Here is a 22,064-nt window from a genome sequence, read left to right as displayed (position 1 = left end):
TAAGTTCTCTTTTGTCTCCGTTTACCTCTACTTTGAACCTCCGTAGTCAGTGAGACAGCGACAAATGGGTCATGGCAAGCGACCAAGATCTGCTGAGAAAGGTTGTTCTCCTCCAAGAGCAAAGCAGTCAAAGCTTGAATCCCCCCCACCATCTACTAACAATAACAGCAAAACGGAGCAAGTAACTGTTTCTGCGGTCGAAACATACAACCGCTTCTGGCCTCTGTATGATCAAGGAGAGTTGGAAAAGCTGGCTGATTCAGCGGGGGATGGAAGCCATAGGGAAGCCCTCCTCTCTGACACCTTAATTACCCCTCCGTCACTGAAACGGGAAGCATTAGGGCAAACTGCCCATGATTTAGTACCTGATCAAATACAACTGGTAATCAGGACTTTAAGCTTCATTTTCAAGGAATTGGAGGGGATTTCTTTGTCATTGAACAAACTTTCACGGGCCCTTCTGGCTCATCTACCTTCCTCAACTGAACTATCTAATTTGCATCAATCTCCTGTGCAGCTTGTAAGTGCCTTAAAGAGACAACTTGATCAGAAATCTCTCCTTAAGGGCCTAAGATGCAGGCTGCCTCTGCTCCAAAGGAATAAGCAATCTTTGATTTTTCAACCTAACAAAATATGTTTATCCATTTTTTCCCGTGACGCCCCCAGTCTTAGGTGGAATAACCTGAGGATGGCTAAAGGGTACCTTCGTGATTTGTTAAATATTCCTTTTTTCCAGATAGATCTTATATCTGTAGCACCCCTAAATGCCACGCCCTGGCCAAGGAAATTTATGCTCTCCTTCCAGTCTGCAAGGATCCCACATCTTCTTGCAAGACAAAAAGATCGGCTGGCACCCTGGGAGATTGTAACAACAAGAGTCTTTAAGGACATGAGTGTTAAACCTCTTTTTGCCAACATCTCAACTGGCAATGAACGCTCGTTTCCTTCTTCTGTTCCTATAATAACGGGAAAAACACCTAGCCGGGTATCCCCTGTTCCACCTGCGACCCCAAGTGCCCATCTAGTTACGTTGAGGAATGATCCAATTGCAAGCGGAGATTGGAATATCCCTGAAGAGAGAAATCTTATCTCCTCTTATGGAAAACTCCCTTCAGAGGAACAGCAGGCTATTCTCGATAGATTGGATCTACTCAAACAAAGACTTCTATCGCAAGGGGACCCCTCTATACCGATGAGAGAGGAGAGCAGGCGCTCCACATCCCACATGGTGTCTCCATCAAATGCCCTGATAATTTCTCAACCTGAGACCTTGTTACCCCCTACTGATCTGAATCAGCAGCCACCTGTTGACCAACAGCACCATTCTACCGTGGAGGAAGTCGATAAACTCAATACTCCCGTCTCAGTCCTTATGCCCAATCAAAATATGGAAGTTGATGACTCCTTTGCCTCAATGCCTGAGCTAGAATCTACCCTGCCTGAAGATCACCAGGAAATGACTATGCATGCACCATCCTCACGTTCATGCCCTTTAATACATCTGCGTGATAATTCCTCTCCATCTGCGCAGCAACTACAAGTGATGGCCGGAACACCTCTTAGCGCTACCCTGGTTAAGACTGATAATTCTGACGGATCTACTAGTGTAGCCCACCAAAGACTTGTTACTACTCACCTCAATGAACAGCATCCGACCTCACCAACTTTGCCTAATTCTTCCTTCCCGGCAAAGCCCTTCCTGCCTGTTAATGTTACCAAATCATCGATACAATTAACACGGAAGAAGACCTTATCCGCACAAACTAAAATTACCGATTTCCTTATGGGTCCTCGTTCTACCTCCAAGAACCCATTAAACAACTCAAAGTGACAATTACCGGGACAGCACAAGGACTCGACATTATCAATACTTAGCTGGAACATTGCTGGTTGGAGAACCAAAAAATCAGACCCCGAATTCAGGAAGTACATAAATTCATTTAAAATCATTCTATTCCAAGAAACATGGGATGAGGAAGAGATTACCATAGACGGCTTTGATCTTCTAACACTTCCGGCCTCCCCTTCTTTGAAAGGTGGTCGCCCCAAAGGGGGCCTTTTGATTGGGATTTCACTCCAACTTCGCGCCAAATTCACTCTGGTACGGGCTTCCCCGCCTTTTGCTCTATCTGGACTGATCACAGAAGGGAAGTCCTCATTACTAATTACTAATGTTTATCTCCCCCCCGAAGGCTCAGCGCCTGATCTTGATTGGAGATGGGAATCATTTGAAAATCACCTACTGTCACGTCATACTAAATGCCCTAACTCGTACTCCTTAATTGGGGGAGACTTTAATGCTCGTATTGCCACAAATTGGGACTTACTAACCAAGTCCAAATGGTGGACTCCCCCATGTTTGGACAATTTTGACTTGGAACATGCCAGAATTAGAACTTCAAAGGACAACAGAGTAAACAAAGCAGGAGTGACCCTTTACCAAATGGCCATTCGCCTGAATCTAGTATTTTTGAACGGCACCTTCCCCCCCGATATACCGGGGGAGTTCACTCACCTGGGACTAACATCTAACAGTGTTATCGATTACCTCTTGATCTCCGCAAATCTGGCCATTAATGTACTTTCCTTTCAAGTTGAAAACCAACATTTCAGTGATCACCTCCCAATAGTGACCACTCTGTCATTGTTCCGGTGCCAGAATGACAATAAACACTCAGTCCTTCTGGAAACCTCATCATCGATCAAAATAAGAGGGATCAAATGGTCGGAGGCTGTGGCCCAAAAATACCAGGTTTTCTTCCATAGGGAAATCAACGCCTACTTACCTCAAATAACTACTGACTTACAAGATTCCAATTCGGTTTTGAAACTTTTTAACCTTCTTATAACAAACCTTACCACTTTTTTTACATCACCTCCTCAAAAGGCGAAAGTGGCGCATTGCAGTGCTGGGGCCCCTTGGTTTAACACCTCTTGCAAACAAGCAAGATCCCTTCTTCGTTCCATCTATAATGAATACAAAAACTCTAATGCTAAGGCTCTACCATCTTCCTATTTACAAGCCAAAAGAGCATACAAACAGACTTTAAAGCTGGCCAAACGCGAGTGGTATCAAAAACGTTGGCGAGCCTTGATTGCGGCCTCGAGATCCCGCAGACCACAGGAATTTTGGGCTCTGATAAACAAAAGAGCAAGGAAGTACCCACTGACGATTATCCCTGCGCCCACATGGGAACAATTCTTGAGTAAATATTTCTCCTTGGCAGAGGAATCCAACTCATCCACGGAACTCCGAGCCGACCATCTACCTTTGTGGCCCTCCACTGACCCAGACCTGATAATGGACTTGATATTAGATCTGAAAACGGGCAAAGCCCCCGGGCCGGATCTAGTCCCTGCTGAGGCTATTGTTGCGCAACCGAGGTGGTGGGCTGAAATTCTGGCCAAAGTCTTTGATGCAATTAATTCTACGGGGCTTATCCCTAGGTCATGGAAGGAGGCCGTGATCGTGCCAGTCCATAAAAAGGGTCCCCCTGCTGACCCGGAGAACTATCGGAACATCAGCCTTTTGTCTATCATCGGGAAAATTTATGCAAAATTTTTGCTGTCCAAGCTGTCCCATTGGGCAAATGACTCAAATTTGATTGGCCATGAGCAAGCGGGTTTTAGGAACAACTACTCGACCTCTGACCATATGGTAATCATGTATCATCTTGCCAGAAAATATTCTGCCCCGAGTCGGGGGCGCCTATGTGTCGCTTTTATAGACCTAAAGGCTGCCTTCGACAGTATCCCAAGAAATTGCCTATGGAAGAAATTAGAGAGATGGGGCATAGATAGAAGGCTGTTATGGCTTATAACCCAATTACACCATGGGTCGTCGGCTAGAGTGAGACTCACACCGGCGGGAAACCTATCCAACGAGGTCCCAATAAATAGAGGTGTGCGCCAAGGCTGCATTTTGGCCCCACTCCTCTTCAACCTGTTTATTAGCGATATGAAGCTCTTTCTGAACGAGTCTCATGCCAACATTCATGCCCCCCGCCTAGCTGATTTTCGCTGCCCTTTGCTCCTATATGCCGACGATGCAGCAATCCTTTCCTACTCTAGAGTTGGTTTATGCAGAGCTTTAAAGATTTTTGCGGCTTATTGCAAACTTAACCATCTGACAATTAATCATGGGAAATCTAAAGTCCTGGTCTTTTCCAGGTCTCGGAAAACTTACAGCTGGAAGTTAGATGGAGTCCAATTAGAACAGGTTTTCAAATTTAAATACCTGGGAGTCTTTTTTCATTACAATCTAAGCTGGAAGCCACAGATACAGTATTTACTAAACAAAGGGAAAACAATACTTTATACTCTACTCCAATTTCTTGCGGCCGACGGAGCCTCTCACATCCCTTCTGCATTGAAGGTATACCACGCAAAAGTGGTTTCCACCCTCTGTTATGCTGCCCCACTCTGGGCCCCAGGGTCCAATTTAACATCACTGGGGACATTGCAGAATCAGTTTCTCCGTCGCCTTCTGAAACTCCCCATGTGTGTGAGCAATGCAGCCATACGTCTGGAGTTAAGGATTGCATCATTGGAGACTGTCATCTGGAAGCGAGTCTTTGGCTATTGGCTGTCCAGCTGGCATAGGCTTCCCGACCATTACCTTTTTCAGTGCCTCTGGCGGGACGTCTTTGTCAATCCGTGGGTAGGAAAAATCCATGCCAAACTTCTGAGCATCGGAATTTCCCCAGCGGACTCCTTAAAGATGAACTTACGCTCAGCCAAAAGCCTTATTGAGCAAAGATTAGCAGACATTGAAAATCAACACAACCTCGCCAGGGGTGGGGGTGTCTGCTCCCCCAGGTATCACGGAATAACCCCACCACTTGGCCTTCCATCATACATGTCATCTCTTTCATCAGTACCACACCGACGTGCATTTATTCGTGCAAGGTTCAATGTCTTTCCATCAAACCTGCTGAACCACAGATTTTCCAATGGTTTGGTGTCTCCGCTGTGCGTGTGTGACGGGGAAACTGTTGAATCTCTTTCACATATAATGTTCAACTGTCCCCTACATAGCATAGCCAGGGCTAAATTCCTGGGTCCTGCTTTACTGCGCTTGGTTGGCAGGCCTGTTGAGTCACACGCCGCACTGCTTTTGCAGGATACAGATCCTTCTGTAACTCTGCAGGTGGCGAGATTTCTGAATGCGGTTATCTCACACTCAAAAACCACCAAAAAACAACAACAACATCAAAACTAATTGGACTGTTATGTTGAGAGTGCATGTCGGAGTTCGTCTTTAGTTTTCCTTTTCTGTGATCCATCCCTTGGAGCTCTCCTGGCCCCAAGCCGTCACTTGGCTCTGCTCAATGACCCACCCTTGCATCGTGGTGTTCACCTTCTGTGTCGGATATATCTGTTTTTATGTCCCTGTGTTTTTATGTTTGTACATATTTTATGGGCTAATAGCCGTAAATAAATAAATAAAATTGCTTCAGGATGAGAACAAAAATCGCGCGGTGGCAGCGGGAGGCTCCATTAGCTAAAGTGGTACCTCAGGATAAGAACAGTTTCAGGTTAAGAATGGACCTCCAGAACAAATTAAGTTCTTAACCCGAGGTACCACTGTATTGCAGTAGAGGGGAATAGTGTTATCTAGTTCATTTTCTGGGATCTCTTCAGAATATCATTCTTGATTCCTGGAGCGTGGTGATCACACACAGGGCCCCCGGACGTTTGACGGTCTATTGACCCTGTGCTGCCACTGCGATTGCTTTTTCCGCTGCCACCATCCTGTATCTCACGGGGACACACGGAGTCCAGTCAGTTGTTAACATAAACAAATAATCAAGTTTATTTTTAAATGCAGGAACAAGCTTATAGTTTCAGTTATTTTTTCTCTTGTCAGTTTCTTATTCTTAGTTCCTAACAACTCCAAACTGATTATTCCAACTATCTATCTGACTCCACCTAACAATTCCCCTCACTCTCTCACAATACAACTCTATCAACCCACACCTAAACCTTCCTCTACCTTCTTCAACACCCAAACCTCAACTCAACTCTACTGACTTTCAAAACCTCCCACTCTAACTTTTATTCCCCCCTTGCATTCTCACTGGCCAATCACATCACACCCATTTTAACCCTTTCCTTATGAGCCATCCTAGGAGGCAAACGCCACATGGAGTTAAGAGCAGAAGATCAGGGACTTCATGGGTACTTCACGGGTATTGTACTGTTTGGACATAGATCTACATATTTGTTCTTTTCAAAACCCAGGGTAGATGAAATGACAAAAGGAAGCACCTAGACAGAGCTTCAAAATTCACACAAACACACAAACCAGCAATACACACACACACACACACACACACACACACACACACACACACACTTGGTTGTATCCAAGTGTATTCTACTCAGAGAAGACCCATAAAAATTAATAGAACCAAGTTAGTTGTGTCCATTAATTTTAGTGGGTCTACTCTGAATTGGATCCAACCTGTTTACTCCTCCTTTTTTTATAAAAAGCACACAAAATAGAGATATATATTTTTAGAACATCTTACTCGCCTTTGATATATTTTTAATCAAGTTTTGATCAAGATTGGATTTTCCCAGACTTCCCACTTCCATACACTATAAAGGGAAAGACATATTTCGAGTACAGTGGTACCTCGGGTTAAGAACTTAATTCGTTCTGGAGGTCCGTTCTAAACCTGAAACTGTTCTTAACCTGAGGTACCACTTTAGCTAATGGGGCCTCCCGCTGCCACTGCGCCACTGCCACACGATTTCTGTTCTCATCCTCAAGCAAAGTTCTTAACCCGAGGCACTATTTCTGGGTTAGTGGAGTCTGTAACCTGAAGCGTCTGTAACCCACTGTATCAGCACCATTTACTGTAGATTTTTTACTTCTTCTTAAGGAAGGTATAAGGTTAGTTTTCTTTTAAGAACATGTTTTAATTGGTTTCAGTTACCTTTCTGGCTGCCCTTATTCTTGTAAAAATATCTGTATCTACCCTTTGCTCCAGATTCTATGCTTTCTTCTTCCCTTCTGCTAAAATCTAGCAGGGTGGCTCTGGTACTGGCATCAGCATCATTGTAGCAGTCAAGAATGCAACGATTTTTGCTGCATGAGCCAACTGCAGCATTCTAACGGAGCTAGACATCTCTTTTCCATTACTGTAGTGTTCTATGCTCCCCAAGGAACCTGCAGTGCAGTATGTCCTGTATTGTCCACTATGACAAACACATTTATTTTAATTTCTCCTGGCACATTCTACAACATTTTACAATTTTTAATTATTATTTTTTTAGATCTTTACCCCACCTTTCAGCCCACAAGGCTGAAACATGGAATTACAATAAATATAACAATAATGCAAACAATGCAACAAAAACAAGACTAAAAAGCATACAATCACTTCTAAAGACAGCAATGTGAGAACATAAAACAGGTCCATTTCAAATGAGACAAAAACACAATAGGAGGTTAAAAATGCAAGGCATATTAAAAGCTTGACAAAATAAGAGATTATTTGTTACTCTTTTAAAACACAAAACAAAGGAAACAACTGAACCCACCCGGATGGGTGAGGTATAAATAAATAAAATACTATAAAATATTATTAATTAAATAATTAATTATTATTACTGTTATCATCATCATCATCATTGTGAGGTAGTTACATAATTAGTGCCTTGTGATTGAAAAGGGCACTCTCTTGTGCCCCAGCCATCCATACCTTAGAACAGAGCTTTCCAAATTTTTCATGTCGGTGACACACTTTTTAGGCAAACATCATTTTGCGACACAGTAATTCAGTTTTACAAGCAAGCCAGAGGTTAAACCCCTTTCAAGCCCCAGGAGTTTAGAAAGCTCTGCCTTAGAAAGTGATTCAGAGGAAGGCCTCAAATGAAGAGCAGAGACGGAAATTTATGCTTCAGTTTGAACAGAACACTAAGCCACAATATGCTTTAGGAAGAACATACAAGCATGTAGGCTTCTGGAGAGGACATTGTGGTCACTTCGCTTCTCTTCATGCTGATGTGAGCTGAGCAATGGGCTCATGGGTTGTCTGCTGCAAATCAAGAACAAATTACACCTCATGGTTTGTCTAGAGTGAGACAAATCGCAGGACTAGAGGAGGAGCTAAGTGGCTGAAATCTCCTCTCTAAGCCTGAGCATTCGTGCTAAGTCATGGTTTGACTTAGTGTCATTGCAAACTGGATCTTTGTAGTTGGAAACAGTCCTTTAGGCAACTTGGTCCCAAGTTGATTAGGTACTCACCAGCACTTTGAATTTCATGTAAAAATAAACTGGAAGCCAGCACAGATGATAAAAAATGCATGTTATAAAGTACAGATCTTCCAGGAAGTGTAGACAACTCTGGCTGTTGCATTTTGCACCAGCTGAAGTTTCCCAATTTTATTAAAAGGTAGTTATAAAATCTAAGTGTGACCAGGGCATGAGCATCAGTGACCAGATCTCCACGAACAAAGAGAAAATGCAGTAGACGTTTGCCACATGCTTATTGTACTGTGGCCTTGGTAAAGCACTATGCATTCAGTGTGTGAAAATGTGGATCAAATTCAATAGAGCTATCTCATAACTAAACCTCTCTGTGTTTGCATATAATGTATCTTAATTAGAAAATTGGCCCGATGTGGTGTTTTTTTTTCTTTTTCTTGTAACATAGAAGGTCTAATAAATGCTATAGTACTACTACTACTACTATTAAAATTTGTATACCACTCTTCATCCAAAGATCACAGGGTGGTTTGCAACATAAAAATACAAAATGAGAACAAAGTGCATAATAAAACAAAAACAAACCAACAAACCTCCCCCCTTCCCACAAATATATTTAAAAGGCCATAGAATGTTCATCTACCAATGGTCTGGTTATAGAGAAACATTTGCCTGCCATCTAAAGATCTGTAATGAAGGCCATTCTTGTGTTGCCACCCTCTGGACCTATTGCAGAGCAAGCACATAGTTGGTTGGTTCATATAGTAATAGATGGTTCTTGAGATATTGTGGGCTGTTTAAGTCTTTATAGGTCAAAACCAGCACTTTGAATTGGGCCTGGGAACTACTGTAATTGGCAGTCAGTGCATCTTGTCTCAGTGAGCAACCTGGTCAATGAATTCTGCACTAGCTACAGTTTCTGAAGTGTCTTCAGACGTAGCCCTATGTATATACTGTGTTGCAATATTGTAACCTACGTAAAGGTTACAAGAGCATACACAGATGTTAGGCTCTCCCTTCCAGGTATAGGTGCAGCTGGGCCACCAGGCAAAGCTGATGAAAAGCACTCCGCGCCACTGAGGCCACTTGAGCCTCCATCGACCAAAATCCTAGCAGGAATCAATAGATTCTAACCTGTTCCTTTGTGTATGGAACTTTTCCGTTCATAATCAAGGAACACTGTCAGAAGGTCACATGATACTGAAATACTTGTAGTTATAACCTTTATTCAGAAATATTTAATTAGGGGACAGTCCTACTAAATTTGCATAAAACTAGTGATGTGGAAAGAATAAAGCCCATGCCTACCTTTACAGTTCTTCCAAGTTCTATTAATATACTATTGATATATTATGTAGTATTGCTGTAGTATTTTATACTTGTTCTTGAGGTTAATGCAGGGTAAAAATACTGATCCTTTGTGAGAATATTTTTTTCTATGTCTGTGGATGATCAGTTGCTCTCTTAACATCGAATTTTGAAACTATAAATTTTATTTTCATCTGTCTAACACAGAAATCTAGTAAACCTGTTCTGTCTTTTTGCTCATAAATCATTCTCTCCAAAGTAGTTAGAGCTAAATTCAAAGCAATATTGTAAAATTTAATATTTATGAAAGAGCTTAATTGGTTTTCTTGCAACCAAAGTGGAGCCAGTTCTAACTTATCATACAAACCTCATTTACTGGTTGAACTTGTAGACATTAAATGTGATCCAGTTTGAGATCTCACCAACTAATCCAAAAATGTTGTTAAGAAACAATAAAAGAAGGACGTTTAGAGAGAAAAAACATTCTTAAAATTGTCCCAAACTAACATGGTGGGATTGTAATTATGGATTGTAATTAGCTAATACCCACCCCTAAAGTGCTACCATTTTGAAACACGTGGCATAAATAATATGTCATCAACCTGGGTACTTTCAGTTCAAACTTCTCATAATATTTTCCCAAGGGGGTTGCTGCAGTCTTTGATCTCTTTCTGGTCCAGGATAGTTATATTTTACTGAAGCAGATTCCTAAAATCAATAAGGACTGATAACACCTGGAAGTAATAAACATGTACAAAAATAATAATATAGCATCAATAGAATGCTTAGCTAGTCAGATTATTTTTAAAGTATTTTCCAATAGGTGGCAGTCTGGTTCAATAATATAAAGAACAGCATCAGCCATTTTATAAAAGCCTTTAAAAATTATGTGGTTTTTTGTTAGATTGTTATAGAATTAACAGCAAAATATTTTTAAAATAAACATTTGCTTTTTTAAAGAAGCAGCTATTCTGATAATACTAAACAAAATATAGACTAAAATGTTGGAAAGAAAATTACATGTTGTCAAGTTTTAAGATGAACCAAATGAGTTTAACGAAAGCTAAAAAGATACAAACCAGCACGACTAGTATGCCACAGGAAGAATTTTACAGGGAAATAGATTGCATGGCTTCTGTTGCAGTCTCTTTCAAGCCCTAAAAAAACAGATGGAACTCTGTTGTAGGTCCCTTTTCTTCTTTTTAATAGCAAAATGGGTATATGTATTTGTCTAAATATTTTAGAAGTAGAGTGAGTTTTCTACAAACCTTTTTTAATTTGTCACATTTACATCCCAATTTCCTCTGTGGAGATAAGAGCACAAGCCCTACTGGATCAGGCCAAAGGTCCATCTAGTCCAGCATATTGTTATCCCAGTTGCCCACATGCATGCCCCCCAACATTTTGGGATGGTAGTTTGGGGCACCCCCACCACCCGCTGACCCCGTCACTAGCCGTCTCCCTGCTGCTGCCCCTTCCTTGCCCACACACTCGTACCCCTCCTCCCTCTTACCTTTGTCCAGTCCTCCTCCTCCTCTGCAGCCTCTGGGGGACATCAGGAGAAGCAGCATGGACTCGCATGGCTTGCCAGAAGGCTGCCCCAGTGCAGTGCAGACCCAAGCGGCCTGGGGAAGGCTGCCCAGCCTTCACCAAGTCTCACAGCGCTTAAATGCTAGGATATTGGGTTATTTGTGATATGAAGGGAGAATACAAGCTGCAAGGGGATTCCTGGGCTGCCTTATGCAAACCAGTCTGGCTGACTGAGAGAAGAGCAGAGCTGTTAGCATTGCAATAGAGTACAGTTGAGGGTCAACAACTCCTTGTCCCAGGTGTAACAAGAGACTGGAGAGTTGGAAGGTTGCCAGGGTAACTGCTCTGGGGGAGGGCAAGGGCCTCTGGGAAGAAGAAAGAGGAAGAAAGGCAGAGATCCATCTTGGTGAGGGTGAAGAAAGGACTGCTTTCACTGCTGTGGACTATGCTGTAAGATCTGGGCCCCCTCCATGCAGATGGAAGGTGTAAATAGGCGAATAAACCCTATTTCTTAAAGCACGACGGCCTCTACTGTGTCTTCTATTCTCAAAAGGGACACAGACCCTGTGTGGGCACCTGAGATCCCATACACTCTTGCCACAGCTTGGCAGAGAGAATATTGAATATTGAAGGGAAAATACAAAATGCAGAGGAATACCTGGGTTAGCCTAGGCCAGGGTTTCCCAAGCTTGGGTCTCCAGCTGCTTTTTGGACTGCAATTCCCATCATTCCTGACCACTGGTCCTGCTAGCTAGGGATGATGGGAATTGTAGTCCAACAACAGCTGGAGACACAATTTTGGGAGTCCCCGGCCTAGGCAAACCAGCTGTCTAGCAAAGTGCAGAGACATTAAGAAACAATGGAGTTCCATTAAGGCCATTGTGAATGTAAAAGAACTATCCCTGCCCCTCTGTTCTGAGAGTGGACAGAGACAGGAGAAACAGAGCTGGGTGTAATCAGCTTGCTGCTGACAACATACTCCAAACCTCCAAAAAAACCCACCCAGCAGTTTCAGGCAGATGTCAAACAATGTAGCGGATAAGATTGAGCCCTGCAGAACCCCACACTGAAGGTTCCACAGGGCTGTAAAGCATTCCCCAAGCAACACCCTCAGGGAACGACCATCCAAGTAGGACTGGAACCAACATAAAGCGGTGCCACCTACCCCTAGCTTGAACAGTCGCTCCAGAAGGACACTATAGTCAATGGTATCGAAAGCCATTGAGAGGTCAAGAAGAATTAACAGGGACATGTTTCACTTGTTTCTCTCTCCACAGAGGTCATCATACAGGGCGACCAAAGCAGTTTCTCTGTCAGAACCGGGCCTAAACCCCAATTGAAATGGATCCAGAAAATCAGTTTCTTCCAAAAGCGCTGGATCTGGTCTTTGACCACTTGCTCCAGAACCTTGCTCAGGAAAGGGAGATTAGCAACTCGCTGGTAGTTAGTTAGGTTTTCTGAATCCAGGAAAAGTCATATACAAACTGTTAATATACATAAATACAATACCTTAAGGTGCCCTTGCAAATATTTTAAAGTAGCTGTTGTACTGTATGAGTATTATTGTACTATTAATATCCTTTATTCCAGTAAGAGAAACAAGTGGATTAGAAAAGGACCAGTTGAGGGCAATGAAAATGATTATAGCCCATGTAGAGCTTATAAATGACAAAAGAGATTTTAAAAGCCAAAGATTATTCACTTTTGAAAGGGAAAGATTAAGAAGAGATATGATAGAGGTGGATAATGTAATGAATCTAACATTGCTGCCAAAACAAATTGGTCACTTCTGTTCCTTCTGTTGTGTAATACCAGGGGTGCTGAATGAATTTATATGGCTACAGATGTAAAGCGCACAAAAGGAAAGCAATTCTTTCATTCATGTTATTCATCAAGCAGAAAATTTGCTTCAGTTTAATGTCATTGAATCAACAGGAAAAACTTGATCTTTCTGGTTTTTCTGTGCATTGCTCCAATTCAGCAGTAAATAGTGTGTTTTCACAGGAAAACACCAGTGGGGAGGGGGGAGCACTGAGACAAGGACGTTTAAAGCACAGACCTGTGCCTGGAAACACAGCATAAAAGGAAGTCTGGATGAGCACTTAGTTTTTAGTATTTGTTCCAGTTATTTTCAGAGAGCAAGCAGGAGTGTAAGTATACTCTTTGTTTATCAGCATACCAACAAATATGTATATTTAACACAAAGAATGGTATAGAGTCCTGTAAATAATGTAGAAATGTATTAAATTATTTTATTAATAATGATTACATTATTAAAGCTGATGACTCAAGGTAGCTGTTTTACTACAATAATTTTTTTTAAGTGGCTAGGGGTTTCCTTCTCCTCTCTGCCCCTTCTATTGTGAGTGGAGTCAAAGGCTCATCTGCCATGTTTTGATTGTACATTCAAGCTGTCACTGACAACCTGGAGGCAACAGCTGTGCCCGTGTATGCAGCTGAAATATTTAGAGCCTTCTCCTCCTATGTCAAAATATACTAGATGGTGAGATGTGTATTGGCTCCAGTGTTACAAGGTTTTTGTTCGTGTCAGTTTCCTAAGAAGAGCGAGCAACTTGAATTATATGTTGGAAAAATGGTTCATGGGACCAGAATTGAGTTGTCAGGGTTAGGGCTGTAGAAATTAAGTTGGAATATTGGTAATGGTGGGCCAAGGGATCAGCTGGCAGGCAGCAATGCTAGTGAGGAGGCTCAGATAGCAGAGACATTGGGTCAGGAGCTGGAGGCAAGGCTAAGGGTAGCAAACCAGGCCTGCTCCAACACCAGTAAACCTTCTGAAGGCACATATGCCTTTGCAGGGACCTGTTTTTTGATCTGCTTCCTGAAGAACCAGCTTCCAATTAAAGAGGTGTTTTTCACTTTGGCAAAATTGGTAGATTGCCTGATAATCTCTAGGACTAGTGTGAGATATCAGTAATTTTACAGTGTTTTCAGTATCTGTGTTTGGGGGCAAATTGGTAGTCTATCAGCTTTTAAGTAGCAACATAAGAGCCTTGCTAGACCAGACCAAAGGCCTGTCTACTAGCACAGCATCTTATCTTCCACATCATATCTTCCAACCCAAAATTGGTGGGAGCTCATAAGCAGACATGATGGGGGGAATGGCTGTCTTCACTGTTTTCCCACAGAATCCCATTTGCTGGTATTCCACTGAGTACCAGCAACTGATATTCAGAGGCATGTTTCTGCTGATCCTGGATAAAGTATACAGCTATCATGACTAGTTGACATTGATTATCCCCTGTGAATTTATGTAGTTATCTTGTTGTAAACCGCCCTGTGACTTCCAGGTATAGGGCGGTGTATAAGTTGAATTATTATCATTATCATTCTTATTATTAAAGGTAAAGGACCCCTGACAGTTAAGTCCAGTTGCGAACGACTCTGGGGTTGTGGCTCTCATCTTTACTGGCCAAGGGAGCCGACGTTTGTCTGCAGACAGTTTTTCTGGGTCATGTGGCCAGCATGACTAAGCCGCTTCTGGTGAAACCAGAGTGGTGCACGGAAACGCCGTTTACCTTCCCGCCGGAGCGGTACCTATTTATCTACTTGCACTTTGATGTGCTTTCGAACTGTTAGGTTGGCTATCTTGGACTGAGCAATGGGAGCTCACCCGTCGCGCGGATTCGAACCGCCGACCTTCCGATTGGCAAGCCCTAGGCTCAGCGGTGTAGACCACAGCGCCACCCACATCCCTACTATTTATTAATAGTTCCCTTTTAAAGCCATCTAGGTTGGTGGCTATCACAACATCTCGTGAAAGCAAAATCCACAGTTTAACTGTGCATTGTGCAAAAGAAGTATTTTATTTTGTCTGTCCTGATTCAAGTATTATGAGAGATGAGGAAAAACTTCTCTCTATCCACTTTTTTCATACCATGAATAATTTAATATACCTCTTAATCACCTTAAAGGCACATATTGAGACAATAATTTATCAGTAGCATATTTATCATATTTTAAAACTAATTTAAAATATGATACTTTGACAAAATAGCTCATTATCTGTTGTCTTAAAATCTCTTCCTTCCTGTCAGTTTCCATCCTGCCAACTGCCATATGTTGTCTATTGCAAAGTTCAACCTGTTGTCAAGGGACTATCAGAGGAAATAATGAAAAACAGCTGGTTGTTGTTCTCTTCAAAACTCTTTATCATTTTCTCTATTTCAATAGACTAACTTCCCACTCATGTGGCCCTTTCGGCATGCCAAGATATTGATTTAGAACTTTTTATTTGTTTCTTTAGTTAGTTAGTAAGTAGATAATAAAGTAGTGATAAATATATGATCCTATATCTCTTTTATTCACAATTTAAATGGCGTTGAATCAAACACTCTTGAACAGCTGGATATCTACTCCATTTGCAATTATCAATGTAGAGAAAGAATAGTGACACTGCTATAAAGTAGTCTTGCAGAGAATGTAATGTTTCTTGGGAAAAAATGATACAGTGCAAATAAATGTTCTTTATTTGTGATAACATCTTCAGCCTTTAACTCCAGATAATTAAATGATGGACATGTTGAGCATATTTTCAAAAAAAATCAGATTTTTTTTTATTTATCTGAGCCATTTTGTAGGGCAAGGACATCTTCAGGAAGGAACTGACTGTACCCCCCCCCAAATGCAAATTAGAAGAAAAAAGCTGGCAATAAGATAATAAAATTGTGACCATTGCCTACTCACTTGCCATATTATTTCTCTCACTTGTTTAATTTATGTTTCCTGTTGCAGCATGAAGAATAATGCATTTTCCATACTCTACCACCCACTTATCCACCCTCACTTCCACAGTGGAAAGCAAAGAAGGGAAACTGTTTTTGAGCCAATTTGCTTTCATCTAGGTTGTATTTCAGATGTACTATTGTTTATATGAATAGAATTCCCACGGGGTCTGGCTGATAAAATGAGACAACAACTACATACTTACAAATAATTCAAAAAGAAGAGTTCTGAGGTTCTACTATAGGAATATTTTTGTTTGCTTTGAATTTATGCCTTTTAAAATCTCTGAAAGCCAAAAAGGCCTTTACGTGTACAATAATATAGAGCTGTTGCTGATGTTGTTGTTGTCTTCCTCTGTTTCCCAGCTTCACAAGAAGACAGCACCTATGTAGAAGAAGCATATATCAGTAGATTAAAGGGAATCCTGAATTTTGCAGAAGTTGATGACAATTAAAAAGTTCTTCCCAATATGAGCAAAGATCCCCCAAATGAGTACCTGAAGTGTGGGAATGTGTGCAAAGAATGTATCCCTCACTCTGTTTGATAAACATTATTACTCATTCTGATCTTTACTCAGATGAGGAAGCTGTGAATAACTTCTTTTTCCATTGAAGTACGGTTATAACAGCAGAGAGAAATAAAGATGCCTTTGCTGCTTACAGTTGAGGAAAGCCTGCCCCACCACACAGATTAATAAAAGAGGGGCTCACTTTTCACCTAGCCCTCCTCTCAGCCACAGGTGTGATGAAATAACCAGGACAAACAGTGCAGTGGCACTTGGGCAGGATGGTGAATGGGCATCTTGTCCTTGCTCAGCCAGAGGATGTGATACTGGGTTAGGCTATGGACTAGGCAGCTCCAGGTACTCCTGGAGGAAACTGATTTTCTAGCTCCATTTTAATCAGGATTTGGGCCCGGTTTTGGCACAGAAACCACTTTGGTTGCCTTGTGTGATGACCTGTTGGGAGAGAGACGGGAAAAGTGTCTCTGTTAATTCTCCTCGACCTCTCAGCGACTTTCAGTACCATTGACCATGGTTTACTTCTGGAGCGGCTGTCGGAGATAGGGGTGGGTGACACCGATTTGTGGTGGTTCTAGTCCTACTTTGATGGACATTTCCAGAGGGGGTTGCTTGGGGAGTGTTATTCAGCCCCCTGGAGGCTTCAGTGTGGGGTTCCTCAGGGTCTGATTTTATCCCCTATATTGTTTAACATCTACATGAAACCGCTGAGTGGACTGGTTAGCTGGGAAGTTGCCTACTCTAAGGACTGGATACACAGCTTGGGGGTACTTTTGGATCCTTTGCTGTCACTTGAGGCCCAGGTGGCCTTAGTGGTATTAAGTATTTATGTTCAAGGTAATCCACCAGAATTTGGGTCATGTTCCCAGCTTCCTGATTCTTCTTAGGCCTCTAATTGATGTGTGTGTGTGTGTCCATTTCTGTCCAATTGTTTCTCAAGCTTCAGGGCAAGATCCTCTGTGGTAGTAGTGGCAAGACTTAGTGCTCTGTTTGCAGTTTGAGATATGTATTTTAGTTGATTAGAAAGGTTTTCAAATGGTGCCAAGAAGATGGTACAATCACCCATGAGGGCCTGGCGAAGTCTATCAATATAGGCACCCGAGTCTCTATCAGCCTCCATGACTGCTGCTGCTTTTGCACCTTTTGGAGGATGAGTGTTGCTTTTAGACATATTGGTATATGAGGCCTCACCTGAGTCCCCAGATAATGAGTCTTCAATTTGCCCTTGTATGTCAAGATGTGCGGACTTGCTTTTATAAGCCATCAAATCATCAAATCATTGCCAGTAAGGTTTTTGCTATTTCAAAACCCATGGTTGTCCCTCAGTATGATTTTAGCCCTGTTGTGATTATGCTGTGTTATGTTGCCATTTAGCTTTGCAGCTAGCCATGCCTCCTATGATTATTATTATTTTTAAAATCGTGAACAAATGCATTAAAGATCAGAACAACCCTAACTGCTTTACGGTGTAATTCTATACATGTATATTTAAAAGTAAGATTTTAAAAACTTATTTCCAGGTAAGTGTGCATCAAACTTCTATTTTAAATAAGGCCAAGCTAGAAATTCTCCATCCCCTGCCACACCAACTTTCAGAGAGAGGAAATTCACAGAATAGTTGGATAGAAGTGGGATTTTTTAAAAATATCAAATGGCCACTTTTTGTTGTTGTAATCATACTGATACGAGAGAAAGATAACCTTTACCAATTTCATACATAATTCCCCCAATAATAATGCCACTGCTTTTATTAAATGAGTGTTTTGCATTCCTTTGGCATAGTATTTAAAATATCCTCTAAGATTAACTTTTTTAAAAGAAGAAAGATTGGATCTAATTATAAAAGTGTAGATAGATGGTGAATCTGACACACATCTCTAACTATCAGGGACATATAATCTTAATGTGCTTGTTTGTATGAACAATGTACTAAATCCTTCAAACTCCAGATCCGGCAAAGTTCACCCTGCCATTCTATTCATTTGTGCAAGAGTGCTTGTTTCTATGGCAACACATAATGTAGTACCATTTCACTGTCAAAATAATTTGATCAAGTAGCACATTAAGAAATGCATTGAAATTTAATTTACAAATACATAGCAGATAAGCAAGTATTTTTAAAATGCAAAAATACAGTAAAATATATCCAGTGTATTTAAATGAGAAAGATAAATTGTACATTTAATCTTGTTCAGTCATATGGTATCGTATTTATTTAGTCACCTCAAGTTCCTAGGGGGAAAGGTAGGATAGTAATCTTTTCATTCATTCATTTATTTATTCATTCATTATCCATTTCTATTTCTGCCAAAACACTAAAGAGGGCTTAACAGTTTAAAATAATTGTGTGTAGCAAATTCAGATTCAAACTGTTACCTAATGAAGAGACCATTTTGGAAAGGAGAACCCAAAATGGCAGTTGATCCCAGCCAAACTGAAACTCATTGGCCTGGTTCAAAAGTAATGTTATACCTTGGTTTGTTTAGCTTAACTTGTTTGGGGACAACAAAACCATAGTCTAAAGTTGGTTGTGACTCTCAATTTCTGTTAACTTGCTTGTTATATTTGAGCTCTGTATCCTGATTTATCCTAGTTTGTTGTGTCATTCCATTCTTGCCACTTTCCTGGCTACAGAGAGTCAGCTGAAACAAGTTCTGACTCTCATAAAAATGATTGCCCTAAACATGAAATTGTCTTAGGCATTTGTACATCTCGATATCACCATGGAGGAGATAGTGTCACAGTCTTCTATAAATAATTATTAATTAGGAATTGCAGGGAGATGAGTGCTCAGAGGGCAGCCTAGGAAGCAGATCTGGGCAGATGAGTACAAGAAACAAAATGGGAGGTGATGTGGTCCAGGCAACCCATCAGGACCATGTTGGCTAGACTTTGTGGAACTAAACTCAAAATGTCATGGGAACAGTATTGAACTCGAACTAAATTAAACATAAGCTCACATAAACAAACAAACAAACCCTCCCCATTGTAGTGGTTGAGCTGTCCCTGGCTTAGCATATTCTGGTCAGAGATCTTTGCTGAAATACCTGGAATTATACAACAATCAATGGTGCCTGTGCTTGCTCTTGCCATTTTTTTTACTGTTTTCCCAGATATGCGTGGTAATCTAGTAGCATTTCACTAGGATTTGGAAATTGCCCATCAATGGAAGTCTCAGTTCTTGTTTACCAAGAGGGACTCATTAGTTAAAGTATCAGAAAAGTTGATGCAACAACATCGAGTTCTGTGGGGAGTGGTGCAGACTGACAATTTTGTTGACATCTGTTTTTGCAATATGTATAGATGAAGGTAAAGATGGTGGGAGACCACCTGAGTATCAGAGCTTTTTGGAAAAATCCTTTTCCACATTTATCCCAGGGCAACCCTTCATAGGAAGTAGAATATGCTTGCTGCATCTGGAAATTTTGCTGTAAGCAATTTGAATGGTTTGGAAATTATACACATGATTTCCTCTTCTTTTATCTGCCTTTTGGTGAAATAAAACTAAAGAAAAAAAGGAAAAAGGAGAGATGAAGGAAGATACTCTCCTTGGTGCTCTCAAATGTCTTCTTCCTCTGCTTGCAAGAGCCTCCTTTTTTCCACTTACCTTATTGCTGACAAACTCTCACACTCCACCCTGGTTGCCTAGATCCACAGCAGCCTTGCAGGGGGAGCAGGGAATTATAGGGACCGTGAGACTGCTGGCTACATCTAAGAAGGACATACTATATCAACTGATGCAATTACACATTTGACCTAAAAGCTTCCCCAACTGCCACCTTCTCACTTCCTGCTAAGCCCTTTCTGTGGCAATTCACCCAACTCCTTTTATATCCTTAAAACCCAAACTTACTGCTATTACATCTCTCTCTGCTTATCAATAAAGCTGAAAAGTACTAGTATCCTTCTTGCGGCCACAGCAGGAATTACTTTCGTTTGGAATGGTTTGAAAGAAAGAGGACCAGCAAACCTTTATGGGGAGCATCTAAGAATGCGGGAAGGGAAGACAACTTAACACTGTTTTTTTCCTTAGGAATGTGCTGAGAGGATTTATCGTTAGCAATGACTTGACTTCTTTTTCTGAGTTATTTTTTATTACCCCTGCAAGCTAGAAAATGGTAACCTTGCTACTAATGTTGAGCTCCTTGAAAAGTGTCGGAGAATATTTATAAATTCCAGAATGGGTGGCAAATTGGGTGCCTGTAGACATTTTTGCTCAATTTATACAATGCTAATTTAGTTATGAAGTTATGTCACACAAGTGGCATCAAAATGTAGACGCAAAGTAAAAAAAATAAAGTTTCATCCCAGGCATTGTTTCAAGCTTTCTAAAGATAATGAAGGACACTGTTGCATAGTTTACTAATAAAATTAACAATAATCTACTGATAGTTTATTAACAAACACTTTGCTAACCATCAAGCACAGAACTAAGTGGCTTTAAGTCAATTACAATTGTTGATCAATTCTATGTTAGTCACATTTGAAGACTGAGTAAGAACTGTTGAATGCACTTTTCAACATGCCATTTGAAATTTAAGTAGACTGAAAGTGAAAACAATTCCAGGTTACAATATTTTAAAATCTGAATCATCAGAGTGAATTCCAAATAATGTTTATGTCACAGTCATTTAAAGTATAACTTCCTGTAGTTCCATTTGAAGATTCATTCATGTTGGCATTCATGTTGGCAGTATATACAAATTCAGCTGTTGTCTATTTCAGCAGATTTATTTATTTATTTATTTCATAAAATATACAATACACTTAATTTTTGAAATGCTACTCTTTCATCTTCAGAAATCATCCACAACAAACCTGTTACCAACAGAAGAGGATGAAGAAGATGGAGGTGAAAACAGTTGTGGGCCTACAGGTTTGTGGGAAGCACTGACACCTTGTAATGGATGCAGGAATCTTGGCTTTCCTAGTCTTACTCAGGTATTTTATTCAATTCTTTACTTCACAATAAAATAGTGGTTGAGTAATATTTTTTCTATTGTACTTTTTAGTGTTTATTTTTATACCTGAATTAAGAAAAAACAAAGGAGTACATTAAAGCACATTATGTCTTAAACATCAGAAGACTTGAACGTTCTGGGGGAAAAACATTCAGAACAAATTGATTCTGAAAGTTAACAAATTACAGCTTTTAAAAATACTTAAATACCTTCTTTGTTCCTGAAACAATACTTTAAAGGCAAAAGGAAATCCAGTCAGTGGAATCAGCGTCTTCTCATCCTTGCCAACTGTTTATTGGTTTACAGAATGACACTAATCCTAATCTGCAGAGGCAGACTTGGATCTACAGATGCAAGGCCTCTTTGTTCATTAGATGACTGAATAAGTGGCAAAGGGGTGTATATCTCTGACCTCATACTGTGCACCTTAGAGCTCACAAGCTGGGGGGGGGGCGAACTCTGGAAGTAGGAAACTATGGATGATATGAACTTTGCACACAAAGGGGAGACAAAACAACTCATCTCCAGAACAGTTATAGGAATGTGAGCCCGTTGATAACACTCTTCTGCCTAGAACCTTACAGGTTCCTCATCTCAGGACTCCAGACACTGAACACCAAACTGCACCCCAACCACTGGAGAAGCATGGAGAAAGCACTCCACACAGGTAAGTAACAGAAGCGGAAACATGCTGTAATGTATAACTGCTTCAACTGTCTTCTTTCTCCCACCCACCACCTTTGCTACACATGAATATGGGATCTTGTCTGAACTGCCATTCTCT

The 22,064-nt window shown here is 41.0% G+C and overlaps 1 protein-coding gene across 8 annotated transcripts in view; it reads left to right on the top strand.

The window, feature by feature from the left end:
* ANKS1B (ankyrin repeat and sterile alpha motif domain containing 1B) overlaps nt 1-22,064 on the top strand; it is a 330,248-nt gene that overhangs the window by 51,825 nt on the left and 256,359 nt on the right. For 7 of the 8 annotated variants that reach the window (XM_083573571.1, XM_083573577.1, XM_083573576.1 and 4 more), the window contains one exon: nt 21,120-21,260. In XM_083573571.1, the coding sequence (XP_083429697.1) occupies nt 21,120-21,260 (141 nt within the window). Of the gene's footprint in view, nt 1-12,382; nt 12,497-21,119; nt 21,261-22,064 lie in introns of those variants that run through there. The other variant, XM_083573580.1, reaches the window with a different exon arrangement.

Source organism: Podarcis filfolensis (assembly GCF_964270895.1).
Source record: "Podarcis filfolensis genome assembly, chromosome: 10".
NCBI classification, from domain to species: Eukaryota; Metazoa; Chordata; class Lepidosauria; order Squamata; family Lacertidae; genus Podarcis; species Podarcis filfolensis.
Note: the sequence above shows the minus strand (reverse complement) of the source record. Positions and strands in the feature narration are given on the sequence as shown.